The sequence below is a fragment of the Benincasa hispida genome, chromosome 9 (assembly GCF_009727055.1).
Source record: "Benincasa hispida cultivar B227 chromosome 9, ASM972705v1, whole genome shotgun sequence".
In the NCBI taxonomy this organism is placed as follows: Eukaryota; Viridiplantae; Streptophyta; class Magnoliopsida; order Cucurbitales; family Cucurbitaceae; genus Benincasa; species Benincasa hispida.
In genome coordinates, this window is record NC_052357.1 from 43,764,062 (window position 1) to 43,778,089 (window position 14,028).

The window sequence follows — 14,028 nt, forward strand, 5'->3', positions numbered from 1 at the left end:
CATTCCTCTGAACCCTCACTGTCCTCTACTTTCTCTACGAAATTTATGATTTTTGTGTGATTTGAAAATGAAATCCCAACTCCCTATTTATAGGCGTTCAAATTGCTCGTGGAATTGAATCACCTACTTGGCTGCATGGCCAAATGTTTAATCCTTCCTTTATCAACGTAAGTTGACTTCACCTTGGTTCAATGTGTTCTTCCCAAATGCATCCAACACAATTTCTTAGGGTTTAAGAATTTCTCTTAATTGGACACCTAAATTTTAATTGACGTTTGCCCTTACGTCTTCAAGATTTGTTTTTATTCAAATTAGGGTTTTTAAATGCATAATCCACCCCAACGCGTCTAAATACATCGCCCAGAAACTTGCTCGGCCGGGACAAAGCAAGGCTAACGCATAGGCGCTCTCGATCTTTCCACTCTCAGCAGTGTCGCTCTCTCCCACTTTTTCGCTCAAAATCTCGCTCTCTCCAAGTTTCTCTCCAACCTTCTCTCCTAGTTTCTCTTCAATCTCGGCAGTATTGCTCTCTCCAACTTTCTCTCCCATCTTCTCTCCAATCTCGCTCTCTCCCAGTTTCTCTCCAACTTTTCTCTCCACTCTCGCTCTCTCCAGCTTTCTCTCCAACTTTTCTTTTTCAAATCCCCATTCCTTCTTCACCATTCCATACTAACTTTCTCATCAACCTACTTATTATACAAATTTCATTATAATTTTTACCAATTAAAGCTCAACTTAAATTATTCAAGGAAAATCTACTTATCACTTAGAAATTTCCTTCCCCTTAACTTAGGATTTAACTTTCACTTAGTTAATTCCTTTTATCACTTGCTTAAGTAAGGAAAATAGAAATCCGAATTTCACAAACTAATTTGAAAATGGTCATTTTTTTTAACATAACATGCTAACTTCAAATTTAAATAACCTAGTATTTAAGTCTAAAATTCAATTATTGAAAAATTATAATTTTTTTTTATCAAATTGCGTTTGAAGAATAAAAAAAATCATAAAGTTTGAGTTTTAATTTTTATTTAGCCACTAAGTTGTTTCCAACATTTTAATCCTTTATGTTTAAAAAATGAACTTAAATCTAGTTAAATTGACCAATGAAAAAAAAGAAAATATTAAATTAAATTAAGATTTTCTATACATATAGCCTAAATAAATATATCTCATTATATAATTGTGAGCTATTATTTTATACAAAAATATAACCAAATTTACTTTTTTTTTAGATCTCACGTAATGAAAGTTTCTTGTAATTATGAACTTTCCAAAATATTTTTTTTTACAGAATTTATATAAGTAAGGAAAATATCTTCAAAAATTCAAAAATTGTTGTGCTCATAGATGAAAAGAAGAATTAACTAGAAATTATAAAGTAAAAAATGAGATATATTTGATATAAAACACTATATATTTGAATTTTTAAAAAATAAATAGGTGTATATTTGATAAGTGTATGAGCAATAAAATTTGTATTATATATTGTCTTACACCCCAGCTTACTTCATCTAATAATAAATCGTACGCTTTTTCACATTTAAACCGTAAGGGCTTCCCTTGCCCTAATTGAAGTTCCATTCCCGTAGCTGCCGACTGTGAGGCTGTGAGCTGCGATTTGCGAGTGAAATCAGAGAGAGTCAGGCCTCCAATTTCCTTTCAACCCGTTTCTTTGAGAAATCTATTCGATTGAATCGCCATGGCGAGCACCAAAGTTCAGAGGATTATGACCCAACCCATTGTACCTTCTCATCTCAACTTCGTTTGCTTTATTTCATTGTTGGTTTTCGTTTTTTCTTTTACATGTTTTCACTTATACATTTTTTTTTCTTTCATTGGATGTTGGTGCGCCTTCAGAACTTGATTTTCAGGTTCCTTCAAAGTGTAAGTTCCTTTTCATGATCATTTTGTTTAGTTTCCATTTGGGTTATGCGCTTTTTTTTCCTTTTCAAAATAGTGAAATTTGTGTGTTCTTTCTCTGTTGCTATTTACTTTTGTCTTCATGTTTGAAATTTGTACAGAAAGCTCGAATTCAAATATGGCTTTTTGAGCAAAAGGACCTGAGGATTGAAGGCCGAATCATTGTAAGCTCTTTAGACTTGTGGCCTTTTGCTTTGAGAAACTATCTTGCGAGTTATTAGTTTTTCTGTTCTTAATGTACATTTGAATGTTTTAAAAGCTAACTAGGATTTAAGTTTCCAAATGTTGAATCTTATTTTTATGAGAATCCAAATGTTGAACCTTCATCTAGGTTTTAAGAAACCAAGCTACATAGTTTGCTTTTACTGTTTTCACACTAAGAAGAGAACGTTCCAATCTAGATAGAATGGATGTTTAGTAAAATTGGTTATCATTTGATGTTTTAAAACTTTCTGCGGAGGTACAGAAAGCTTCAAGCGTTGAGGTATGATAATGAGAGAAAAATCTAAGTTGACTTGCATTAATCATTTGTTTAAAGTGGTGAAATGTTGGGAAGTGCAAAGGGTTGTGAGTCTTAAAATTTATCTTCTTCACAAACAATAAAAATTAGTAAAAGTAGTAGAAAATAGACAAAATGACTCTAAAATTTAGATAGGTTGGTTTGTTTTCTGTTACACCTAGATATTCTCATTGTAGAGAAAACCCTCTTTTTTTAAAAAAAAGGAAGGGAAAGAAACAGAAAACCAAGGATAGTTTTGTTTGTCTTCTATCCACTATTGTTGTGAGAGAAGGTGCTCCAAGGCTTCTGTGGACAGTCAACAAATTCTGTTAAGCCATTTACATTTTGCCGATGACACCTTGATATTTTGTTCAAATGATCAAGCTTGCCTCAAGCATTTGACCATTATTTTGACAGGAGCAAGACTGTCTCTAAATATTTAAAAAAATTCCTTATCGGGAATCGATGTCAGTAGGGATATTGTTATTGACCAGGCTGCTCCTTTGGGTTGCAAAATGGAAGAGTTGTCAATGACTTATTTAGGTGTACCTCTTTGGGGTAATTATTGTTCAAAAAGTTTTTGGGGCCCAATAATAGACAAATTCAAAGCTGAGCTAGATAAGTGGAAGCATACCCCTCTTTCTAAGGCTGGGAGACTTACTCTAGCTAACTCTACCTTGAATAGTCTTCCTATTTATAGTTTTCGGTCTTCAAGGGCCCTATAATGATGACTAATGATATATAACAAAATTGTGAGGAGCTTTTTCTGGAAGGGGGTGCTTTTCAGTCAGGTAGCCACTTGGTTAAATGGAGTTGGACCTCTCTACATTTTCTGTGTGGGTAGTTTACGTTAAAGAATCAATGCTATGCTCTTAAAGTGACTGGCGGTTCATCCATGAAGAAAAATCCCTGTGGAGAATGATGATTGTGATTGCTAGTATCTATGGTCGTGAACCTCTTGGGTGGATGTCCTGACCTCTAAAAGGTGCCATCAGGGCTAGACTGTGGTTTGAAATAGCTAAAATTATTCTTTCTTCATGAATTTCATTCAGCTTAGAGTGAATAATGGGAAAAGAATTGAACTCTGGCGTGATATATGTTTGGGAGCTGTGTCTTTGAAGGAAGCTTTTCTGAGTATGTTCCTTGTTTGTCGAAAGAAAAATGCTACTGTGGGTGATTGCTGGAATTTTGAGTATAGCAACAAATGCAACTAAGTAGCAAATAACATAGTTAATTTGGAGAAATGAAAGCATTTCAATTTAAGCAAATATCCTTAACGGAGTAATCATCAAAAACTTTGGATTGGGAGCACCATGTTGAGGCTAAGAGACGAGTTGAACCAAAACGAACTGATCAATCTGTAGGTTTGTCATGAAAAACCCTCTAGTTTCATTCAAACCATATTTATGAAAGCAAGGCCTTGATTGCATTTGATCGTAATAATTGAGCTTTAGGAGACATAATAGGCCCAACCAAGACTTGTAACAAGTTGTCCCGTACTATATTGCCAGAAATCTATTGTAGTTTAAAAAGTGTAAATAACTTCCGCCAACAGCAACTAGAGAAAGAACAATCAAAAAGCAAATGTTGTAGAACCTCACTATTTGCCAATATTAAAAATGAGCGGCTTTGGTGGAAAACTAATCAAATCAAAATGGTGTGCAGTACATCAATTATTAGGAAATATTTGTGTTAAGAGTTGTAGGTATAAGTTTTACAAATGGTCTAATGAGAGGGATGTTGATAATGTTTAATCCACCAGTGTTCCTCTTGTTTCTTGTTCAACTCATGGGTCCGGAAAGCAGCTCCAGTACCAAAATAATGTGTAATTACTAAATCTCAGAATTTAATTAACCAAAGAAAAAAATTGATTAAACATGGGACTACTATTTATTAGGGTGCTAAACACTGGGTACAAAAAATACCACCCATTAATTATAAAAGTAACCTTATCAGCAACCAATGTAATTAGCCTCAAGTAGAACAGGAAATACAGTTGAATAAATCAATTTAGCACCAATGACCAACCTATGAACTTTGCGTAACATCCAATATCTATTATATGTAAAAAGCTAGCTATTAAAGCTTGAATTGATAAAGTATCCAACATTATCCCTCTTTTTGTTGTTTTAACCCATAGTATTGACCTAACCCAAATTTATACTAGTTGGGTTCCTTTTTTGTAAATTGTTTGTTACATGGGTACATTTCATCTCCTCCTCTTTTTGTATCTTTCTCTTTGATAATGAAAATTATGTTTTCTTAAAAGAAAATAAAAAAGAAAAATACCGTAGTATTGAGTCTATTGACCTTGCAATGTAGGATTTGGAAAGAAAATTTAACTTTCATCCAATATTTCCAAATTTGCTTTGGAATACCTTTGGAGACATTATGCTTTTGAAATACCTCTGGTGAACGACCTGGGATTTCATCTTTTTGATGGAGGGAGAGCAAGAAAGATGCTGGAGAAATTATATGTTTGAGCAAGGAGAGCTAGTAAATATGCTAAGGTTTATGTGAAGGGTCAAAACTGTAGTGTCCAATTCATTAGGGTGACAATCTTCTGCATGGGCCGACCCAAATTTAGTTATTAATAAGATCATTAAGATCTCTTCCACCATTCCATGTGTCTTTGGTGTTCCTTCGAGGGTTGAGATACCATAGTCTAGGTAAGATCTCTTTTACTATTGACATCATCTACAGTACCAAAACATTATTGTTATTATTATTTTGGTAAGATTCCGTGCTTTCATGGAGAGAAATAAATGAAAGAATGAACAAAGGGAAAAAACATAAAAAAAGCCCCAACAAAAAGGGAGGACAATTGAAAAGAAAAGATGGAACTCATAATTACAAAAAGACCTAGTGACTTTGGTGTTCATTTTCAGGATAGAAATGCCAGAGTCTAGGTAACATATCTTTTAAGAAGGCCAAGTGACTGTTGGGTTATAACCGTTTAAGTATTTTATATTGCTCTATAGGTGGAAATTCCGAGCAGAGTCTATGTATATTATGAGGAGTTGTTGAGTGAGAAGAGTGACATCTAATTGTTAACATATAATCCTGTTGCAGTCTGCAGTCTATGGAATAGAAAAGTATGTATATTATGAGGAGTTGTTGAGTGGGAAGAGTGACATCTAATTTTTAACATATAATCCTGTTGCAGTCTGCAGTCTATGGAATAGAAAAGTATGTATAGTATTAGGAGTTGTTGAGTGAGAAGAGTGAGCATCTAATTTTTAACGTATAGTCCTGTTGCAGTCTGTAGTCTATGGAATAGAAAAGTTGCTCGTAGCGAATGATCATGTAAACTGAATTATAGCTGAGCTGAGGGTAGGGTTAGTAAGTATAGTGGAGGGTACCCCATTATATGTATGTATATATATATATATTCAGTTCAATAGGTAACTACTTTCTTTTCATTGCCTTTTCTACTGCTCCATACTAAAATTGTTCTTGTGATCATTTTGTTTTTGGTCTTTTGGTTTTTTTAAAATTTAGTTTGTAAACACTACCTTCATTTATGAGTTGTTTGCATTGGTGCCTACTTTCTACAACTGTTTTCTAAGTTGTTCTCATGATAATCCTTTGGAATTGGCTAAAAATTCAAATGTTACTCTATGAATGGTGACCTATGGTAAAGAAATTGTGAGAAAGCAGAGTTTTTAAAGACATCAAAATAACAATGAAATCGTTATCAACCGAGGCCTAAGTTTTCCAGTTTGAGGGCTTCTATAAGTTTGTGACATGCCTTCTGAACATTATTAATTTTACGGTGATGACTTACGAGTTTTACTTCCCCAGGGCTTTGACGAATATATGAATTTGGTTTTGGATGATGCCGAGGAAGTCAACGTAAAGAAGAAGAGCAGGAAAACTTTAGGTTTGTCTCTTCATTATTTCCCCCTCGTAGCTGATGCTTAAACTAGTTTAAGAACAGACTAACAACTCATTTCCTCTTCACTCTTTTCAGGGAGGATATTGCTTAAAGGAGATAACATAACTCTGATGATGAACTCGTAAGTCCTTTGGAAGCCCTCTTTCAAAATTCATGAATACCAACACATAATTGGTATCCTCTAAAAAATTCATGAATTGTAATCGAATGCAAAATTGCAGGGGGAAGTGATGGTCATTTTTGCACCCATATAAGAGACAGTGAAGTAGCCCCTTTCATGATGAAACTTGGAAGCCTTGTTGATCATAACATAGAATGTTTCTTATACTCTAAATTGCTTAGCTGTTTTTTGTACTTGCTTTAAAAGCAATTAGAATGTCAGCTTATCTGAGAGATAGCCATTGCACTCGACTCAACCGGCTCTAATGTTATTGCTTAGATCATTGTATTTAGTTTGCATATATCCTCAACTCTATGATGCATGCTAGATATTGCCTGTTGCTGAGCATCTATATTGTGGATTAATTTGCACAGCAAGTGGAAATTGGTTCTCGTTTATCTTTATAAACACTTATTACTTTTGTCCTTCATTGTTATATTAAATTGGTTGATGAAAAATATGCCTGTATTATAATAATTAATGAATGGGTGAAAACTTGGAAAAGAAAAATGTCATATAAGTGGGAAATAACTTCTAACTTCACAAGTTTTTAGAAGTTTGTGGAGGAATAAGGGACTTTTCTATCTTAGATGACCTTTTTCTTAACTCTAAACTTCTATTAATTCACGATCATTATGCTATGTATGGTGTTGAAGATGGAATATCAAGCCTCGAAATTGATGATACGAGTTCATGCCATTTCTTTTTTTAATACAAATCCGAGTGTGGCGATCAAATCACCAGCCTCTAGAGAAGAAGATTGTACTAATTATTGAGTTAAGTTCACTTTGGTGAAAGGGTATCTAGTTGAGATGTGCTTTTGTTGGCTTGTCATTAAATAATTTTCCCATATCAAGTTAGACGTAAACCTTAGTATGGGAAAAAAGTATTCAAAGAAGGAAAAGTATGTTTTGGAGAAACAATTCAAGTTTCTTTTTTTCTTTCCAGTTCTTTTAAGTAGATTGAGTGATTTACATGTCAACTACTACTGTGTTAGTGTTATTATTATTTTAATTATTATTTATTTATTTATTTTCAGTTTTGGTTTATCAATACTATTTTAAAGGAAAGCCTAAATTTGGAATCCTCAGCTTTACCGTTAGAGAACTAAAAACTCTCAGGTTATTTAGTTAAGAATTGTCTTATTAATTGTTATTTTCTGATATATTTGGACATTTTATGTTCCATTTTGAAAATCTACTAAAATTGTAAACGAGAATGAATATTTGAATGACATAAATTAGTAAGTAAATGCTACAAAGCAAAAATCATTTTTTTTATTCACAATATTATGTTGAAAAATGCCATCTGTTTGGAGATACACTTGGCTACATGAATAATGCGTAGATTCACTTGACTAAGTAATTTTCATGATCAGAAACAAAGAAAATGTATCATAAACGGGTGAAGGTCTTATCTGGATTTAATATGGAAAGAATTTATACACAACTCCACGAATACAATTGCATAAATTCCTATATATATTTTTAAGAAAACATCCTATACTTTATAACATAACACATGAATATATTGATTACAAGTTATAACTATCAAATTTAATAAATATATGTTACACTGAAAAATACTATTTAGTATTGTTTTGAAAGTACTATGTTTTCCTTTATTTATGATAATTTTGTAGAAGTTTAAAGATTGAAATAGAACATTTTAAAAATTATATTCCTCTAGAAGAGTAAATCATGAAGGATTTGTCTATAGATTGTTTTAAAATAAAAATTCAAATAGAAACAGCTTATTAGTTAAAAGACAACTACTTTAACAAGTATTCCTAGAAGGTTCTCACTTGCAACTTAATACAATCATTTCCATTTTGATTGAGGGTGATCTGTCATTTTATCTATTTTTTTTAGATTAACTAAGAACCAAATCAAAACATTCGACTTATTACCGATTCTCAATTTTTGACATTTTCTTTTTTTCTTCCAAATTTTTATTTTTAGTTCCAGTCGTTTTTGCTAATTTAAAATTTAAATAACTATTTATATTTTTAATAGATTGAAATTAGACATTTTTATCTTTTTTTTTGGAACAATAAATATATATGCACCATGATAATTAAAATACTAAAAAATACCTAATATTAGAGTTTATTTTTAATAGTATATTATAACCTTGGTTCAGTTCGATTTTGATTGATATTTCCAATAAACAATTGATCTGAACCAATATATTTTTTTTGTTTTCTCCAAATACAAACCAAGATGTTCAATTTTATACCAAAAACAAAACCAAACTAATAGATCGGTTTAGTTTTTCGGTTTTTCATTGCACTCCTAAATTTGAGGATAGTCTTGCAAAGTAGCCTCCCATCTCATTCCCTAGTTGAGAGCCCTGCAACATTTAGCCACCAAGACATGAACCAGATAATGGTTTGCTGTTATAGAGCTAATGGCATATACAATAAATCAACGCTAAAAAAAAAGAACCAATGTATCCATTCTCAGTTTCATATAAAAAAAAGAGTTCAAAACAGAACGTGAAGCCGCCAGAAGAAATAAAGAAATAATAAAATACATAAACGAAACGTCCTGAACATAAGAAATAATTCAGATCCCCAGAAACTATTAACTCAGGCTGTGGTGGTGAGAATCCTTGAAATAATGGATCCTACAGACTCAAGACATCCCACAAAGTTCTTACCTCACGAAAAGGAACCTAATTTTTTCTTCTTTAAAAAAAAAAAAAAAAAGAGATGATGAATTCAAGTCTCAGTTGTTAGGTCATGGAACAGAAGGTCTGCAATGAAAGATTAGTTATGGATCACAAAGCCAGCAAAAATGTAGAAGAATTGGAACCAAAAGGATGGGAGTTATATAGTTCCCGAGTCTCAGTTTCTGGGTTCAGCATGCGCAGCCACCTCTTTGCTCAGTCTCCACGACGGTTTCGGGGATTCCTTGGAAATATCTGCAATTGAATTTGAGAATAACAGTAAGGATTTCGTATTTTTTGGTCTTGTCCAATGTCTTGTAATGAAAACAAGATATGCAACATCATAAATATAACAAATGAAGGACACAACCCCATGCTAAAACATGAACACAGATATCTTAGCAACGATAACAACAAAAAATGTTGGAATTCTGAGGTAAAATACACACAATCAACTGGTAAAATGGAAATAAATGATGGAACTGACTAAAAAGTACTACAGGAAATTCAGTTTTATTATCTTGATTCTTTACACATAATGCCAGTCGCCATATTGAAGAACATTACTTGACTAAGTACATGAGTATTCAGATGGCTCACTTAGACTAATTTCATTTAACAACCATCTAACCTTAAAATTAATAGGAGACAAAGTGAAGGTTGAGTAGAAACAGAAAATATAGAGAGAGATTCAGTGCACTTCTAGTTTTGAAGGTATTAGCAATTGTGAGTATTGAACTTGCAATTGCTGGCATATTGCCACTATAAATAAATGTTGATGAATCAAGGTAAATGCTATGTTAAAGCGCCAAACTAAGGTACATATTAGAATGTCCTCGTTCCTTTATTACCTCCCAAAATAAATTGGAAATTGAGATATGTTAACATAAAGAAGTTCAATCACATCTTAAAATAGGAAGGTATCCCAAGGATAAAAACCAACTAAAGTAGCTTGTCTCCCCATAAGAAAGATCTCACCTTGAGAGAATGTTTCATATTTAATCAACTCTACTTTATGACAAACTCGAAAATCTTTTGAAGATTGCTCAACATCTATCATGGGGCATTGAACACCAAGTTTTTTCCCTCTCATTTTTACCTAAATTCCAAGTTACCAACTGTGTGTGCATGCAAGCATGTATATATCATGTATGTATGTTTGACATAACACCAAGAGGTCATATGAAGAACTATTTCGAAAAGAATTTCTGGAGATTATTCTTGATAACACGTTAAAAGACAAAATTCACATTTCGAAAACTTACATATCCTGCTCATGTTCATTGGCTAATGCAGTCTTGGCAATGCATAAAAAAGCAGCATCGACGTTGTAGTCTTCTTTAGCCGACGTCTCGAAGTAAGGAATATTTTCTTTTGAAGCACACCATTCCCTAGCTTTCTTCTCAGAGACCTACAGAATTTAAAATCAGTTCAACATGAGAAGAAAAGGCAAAGTTCAGCTTGGCCAAGTCCCGACATCCTTATTCCTTACCACTCGACTATTCCCACCATCAATGTCGATCTTATTTCCGAGCAATATAAATGGAAATGTCCTAGGGTCAGGTGGGTTTGCCTGAAAGACATAAGATCAAAATACTAATTTAGACATCATCCAAAAATTGGAAGCAATTGAGACTCAAAATAAGAAAAAAGATCTGCAAGTCCAAATAAACACATTCAGACTTGCACAAACACTAAACACTAAACACATGCAGAGAGCCAAGAGAGTATGGGTGTACTACTGTCTTTCTTTTATTTCTCTAATGCACGTACATGCCTTCAGAATTTTTTGTGGGTATAAATCTATTTTCTAAGACGTCATTGTCCACTACAACAGTATTTTGATCACAATCCTCAAAAACATCAATGTAATTACCTCAGCAACACAAAACATTATATAAAAAATTGCAGAGTAAAGTGAATAAAACAACACTAATTCAACGAGAAGGAAAAACTGAAGAGGCAGGTATAACCTTGCGAAGTTAAAGAAACGGGTACCACCAGCAATGAAGAAAGCTACTAAATCAAAGGCCAAAACAATATCGAAAAGCTAGACACAAATGGCCTCCGAGGCAGTAGGTCCTCGAGTTAAGGTACTTTTTTAATGCACCAAGATCTCTAAAGGTGTTTTAGACAAAGCTTAAAGGAACAAAGGTCATATGCTAGCTAATTAAACTAATACCTAAAACAACAATCACAAACCAGTCAAAATAAATAAATCTAAGGAAATGAAGAAAATTATAAATGAAAAATAAAATCATAGATCAAACTAACTGAACCAGTCGGTCCTATATTATCCTTCCTAGTGACCAAAAAGCCCCTTCCAGAATAATAAGCAAAAACAAATGAACTCAAATAATGACATTAAAGGAAAGTCTGCAAGTGTAAACCTAAGAGACGAGACTGAACAAGTTTCAGTAGCATTCAATCACCAGCAGCAACAGGATTTCATACATAAAAAATAAAACTCGTGCAAAACGAACTAAAAATTCTTCCTCAGACAAGCTGTAAAAGATCCTAGTAACAGAGTAATAATAAGAAAGCTCAACCGCCAACACATCATCACAGAAAGCAAGAAAATTCAAAGAATTGAATGAATTAACCTGTCTAAGAAACTCATCGTGCCAGTTGTCAAGTGTGTCAAATGACTTCATCACGTTAACATCATAGACTAGAACACAGCAATCTGCCCCTCTATAGAATGCAACTCCAAGACTTTGAAATCTTTCTTGTCCGGCTGTATCCCATATCTAGCAATGCAAATATCAACGATTCAGCATAAACATGAGCACATAATAGTTCCAAAATCAACACAGTCTACCCAGCATGGAAATGCAAATGATTTTAAGAAGTAAAACGCACTTGAAGTGTGACAAGTCTGTCGTCAATTTGAAGTTCCTTGGTGACAAAATCTGCACCAATTGTAGCTTTATATTGCTGACTGAACTTCTTATGCACGTATCTGATTAGCTAGTTAATCACCCATATTCCAGTTCAACGGTAATGATTACACAACATCGATTTCTCATAGGGCAAAATCTCAATAAACAAGAAACATAGAAAAAGAAAAAAGGTCAAACAACATGAAATCCAAATTTTAGAAAAAGAAGAAAAAGAAAAGAGAATATCAGTCTTACTTTAAAAAAAAAAAGACTAATGATTCAAACTTCTCTCCAACAGAAGAGGATTAATCTCATTATTCCACATATAAACTGAAACAAAGGGCATACAGATTTCGAATGACGTCCATAAAGTGGCAAACTAAAAGAAGTCAACCGTGAATTCCAAGATAACAAGCTCAAAACACAGATCAATATCATTGTCCACAACCAATTTTCATAAGGATACTGATTCATCAACGACGTCTTACCAACCCTGAAATGAAAATCAAAACATCATTGAAACCGAAATCCAAAATCCAAAATCAACGAAAGCACACACACACATAAGTAAGCAAAAAAGGAACCCTAAAAGATAAATTACACATACCCACTATCACCAAGAACGATGACCTTGAGCAAAGTCCGTCTACGGAAAGACATGGCAACAAAACCAATGAATCAAAGAATCAATTCAAACTTGTAAGCCTCGGATTCAAATAGCGGGAAAATTCAGCCTTAAAGCTAGTTTCGGAACCTGGGTTATGTGAGAAACATGAATCAAAAGCGGAATGATTCGAAAAAGAGATGAAATTGAAAGAAAAGAACGAAAAGGGGGTGGGGGAAAATTGAGGAATCGGAATTTAGAGTACCTTTTCATGGCGATCAACAACAAAGGGAGATGATGAAGGAGAAGAGTAATAAATGGGAATTGAATCTGGGGAACATGGGAGTTGGGTAGAATGAGAATGAGAATCCACGGGTGGGTGATTCGTGCCCACTCTCCTCTGAAATTCTTAAATTCCAACAACAACTAAACGACACCTACGTCAAGAATTTTTTGTTTTTGATGTTCCTCTCCCCTTTTTATCCTTCTCCTTGTGTTCTTTTACACCTGATTCCATTCCAAGCAAGATAATATCTGTCTAACATGTTGCCATATCCTTGGATTATCTCGATATTAAATAAATAAAGACTATCATATATTTAGTATGATACGAATAGAAATATTGTTAAAATATTTATAACTTAGTTCGAAAAAATTAAAAATAACTTAATTATTAATCTAAGTGAGTTTATATTTTTTTGACTTATAGAAATATCCGTTATTGATATGTTCGTAAAATTAAAATATTGTTATCAACCTAGACATTTTTTAATCCTTGAATATTCAATTAAATGAAAAATCCTTGAATTTCCAATTTCACAAGATTTATACATTGATGAATTTGATATTTTTATTGGATCCTAAAAAAATTAGAAAAAAAATCAATTTATACCTATAAATTTTAGAGGTTATATCAATTTTTAACTTGAATTAATATTATATCAGTTTAAATCTTGAATTTTTGTAAATGTATCGATTTACATACTCCATTATATTTTATTTGGAAAAACCTCCTGTGAAACTTGTATAATTGTATCGATTAACTTCTAAGCTTCTATAAATAGATCAATATTTAAACTCTTAGTAAAGGGTATTTGATAACCAAGGAGAGTTGGGTTGAGTTGGTTATTTTACCAACTCATCTCAACTCTCCTCAATTCTCCAATGTTTTTAATGTTTCCACCCATTGATCTCCATTGGCGATTATCGCTACCACATTCCGGCCAGATACTTCGATGACCACCTTCAGGTGGCCAACTCCGACGACCAACTCCAAGCTCCAGTAACCACCTTTAACGACATTCCCGCAACCAATTCCGATTGATAAAAAAAAAACTATGATTTCTATATTCGCATGACCAACTTTGACGAAGAACTTTGGGCTCCACCAAC

The 14,028-nt window shown here is 33.1% G+C and overlaps 2 protein-coding genes across 2 annotated transcripts; one reads left to right on the forward strand and one right to left on the reverse strand.

Annotated features, from left to right (window-relative positions):
- Positions 1 to 1,519: 1,519 nt before the first annotated feature.
- LOC120085143 (small nuclear ribonucleoprotein E-like) lies at positions 1,520 to 6,910 on the forward strand. Its single transcript, XM_039041020.1, has 6 exons — positions 1,520 to 1,744; positions 1,861 to 1,887; positions 2,025 to 2,087; positions 6,227 to 6,305; positions 6,396 to 6,441; positions 6,542 to 6,910. The coding sequence occupies exons 1-6, from the start codon at positions 1,703 to 1,705 to the stop codon at positions 6,549 to 6,551; spliced, it is 267 nt and encodes an 88-aa protein (XP_038896948.1). The 5' UTR covers positions 1,520 to 1,702; the 3' UTR covers positions 6,552 to 6,910.
- A 2,003-nt stretch (positions 6,911 to 8,913) lies between these two features.
- LOC120087077 (ras-related protein Rab7) lies at positions 8,914 to 13,158 on the reverse strand. Its single transcript, XM_039043930.1, has 8 exons — positions 12,902 to 13,158; positions 12,640 to 12,786; positions 12,499 to 12,525; positions 12,013 to 12,112; positions 11,754 to 11,900; positions 10,643 to 10,723; positions 10,416 to 10,561; positions 8,914 to 9,405 (listed from the first exon to the last, which is right to left on the reverse strand). The coding sequence occupies exons 2-8, from the start codon at positions 12,690 to 12,692 to the stop codon at positions 9,342 to 9,344; spliced, it is 618 nt and encodes a 205-aa protein (XP_038899858.1). The 5' UTR covers positions 12,693 to 12,786; positions 12,902 to 13,158; the 3' UTR covers positions 8,914 to 9,341.
- Between the last annotated feature and the right edge of the window lie 870 nt (positions 13,159 to 14,028).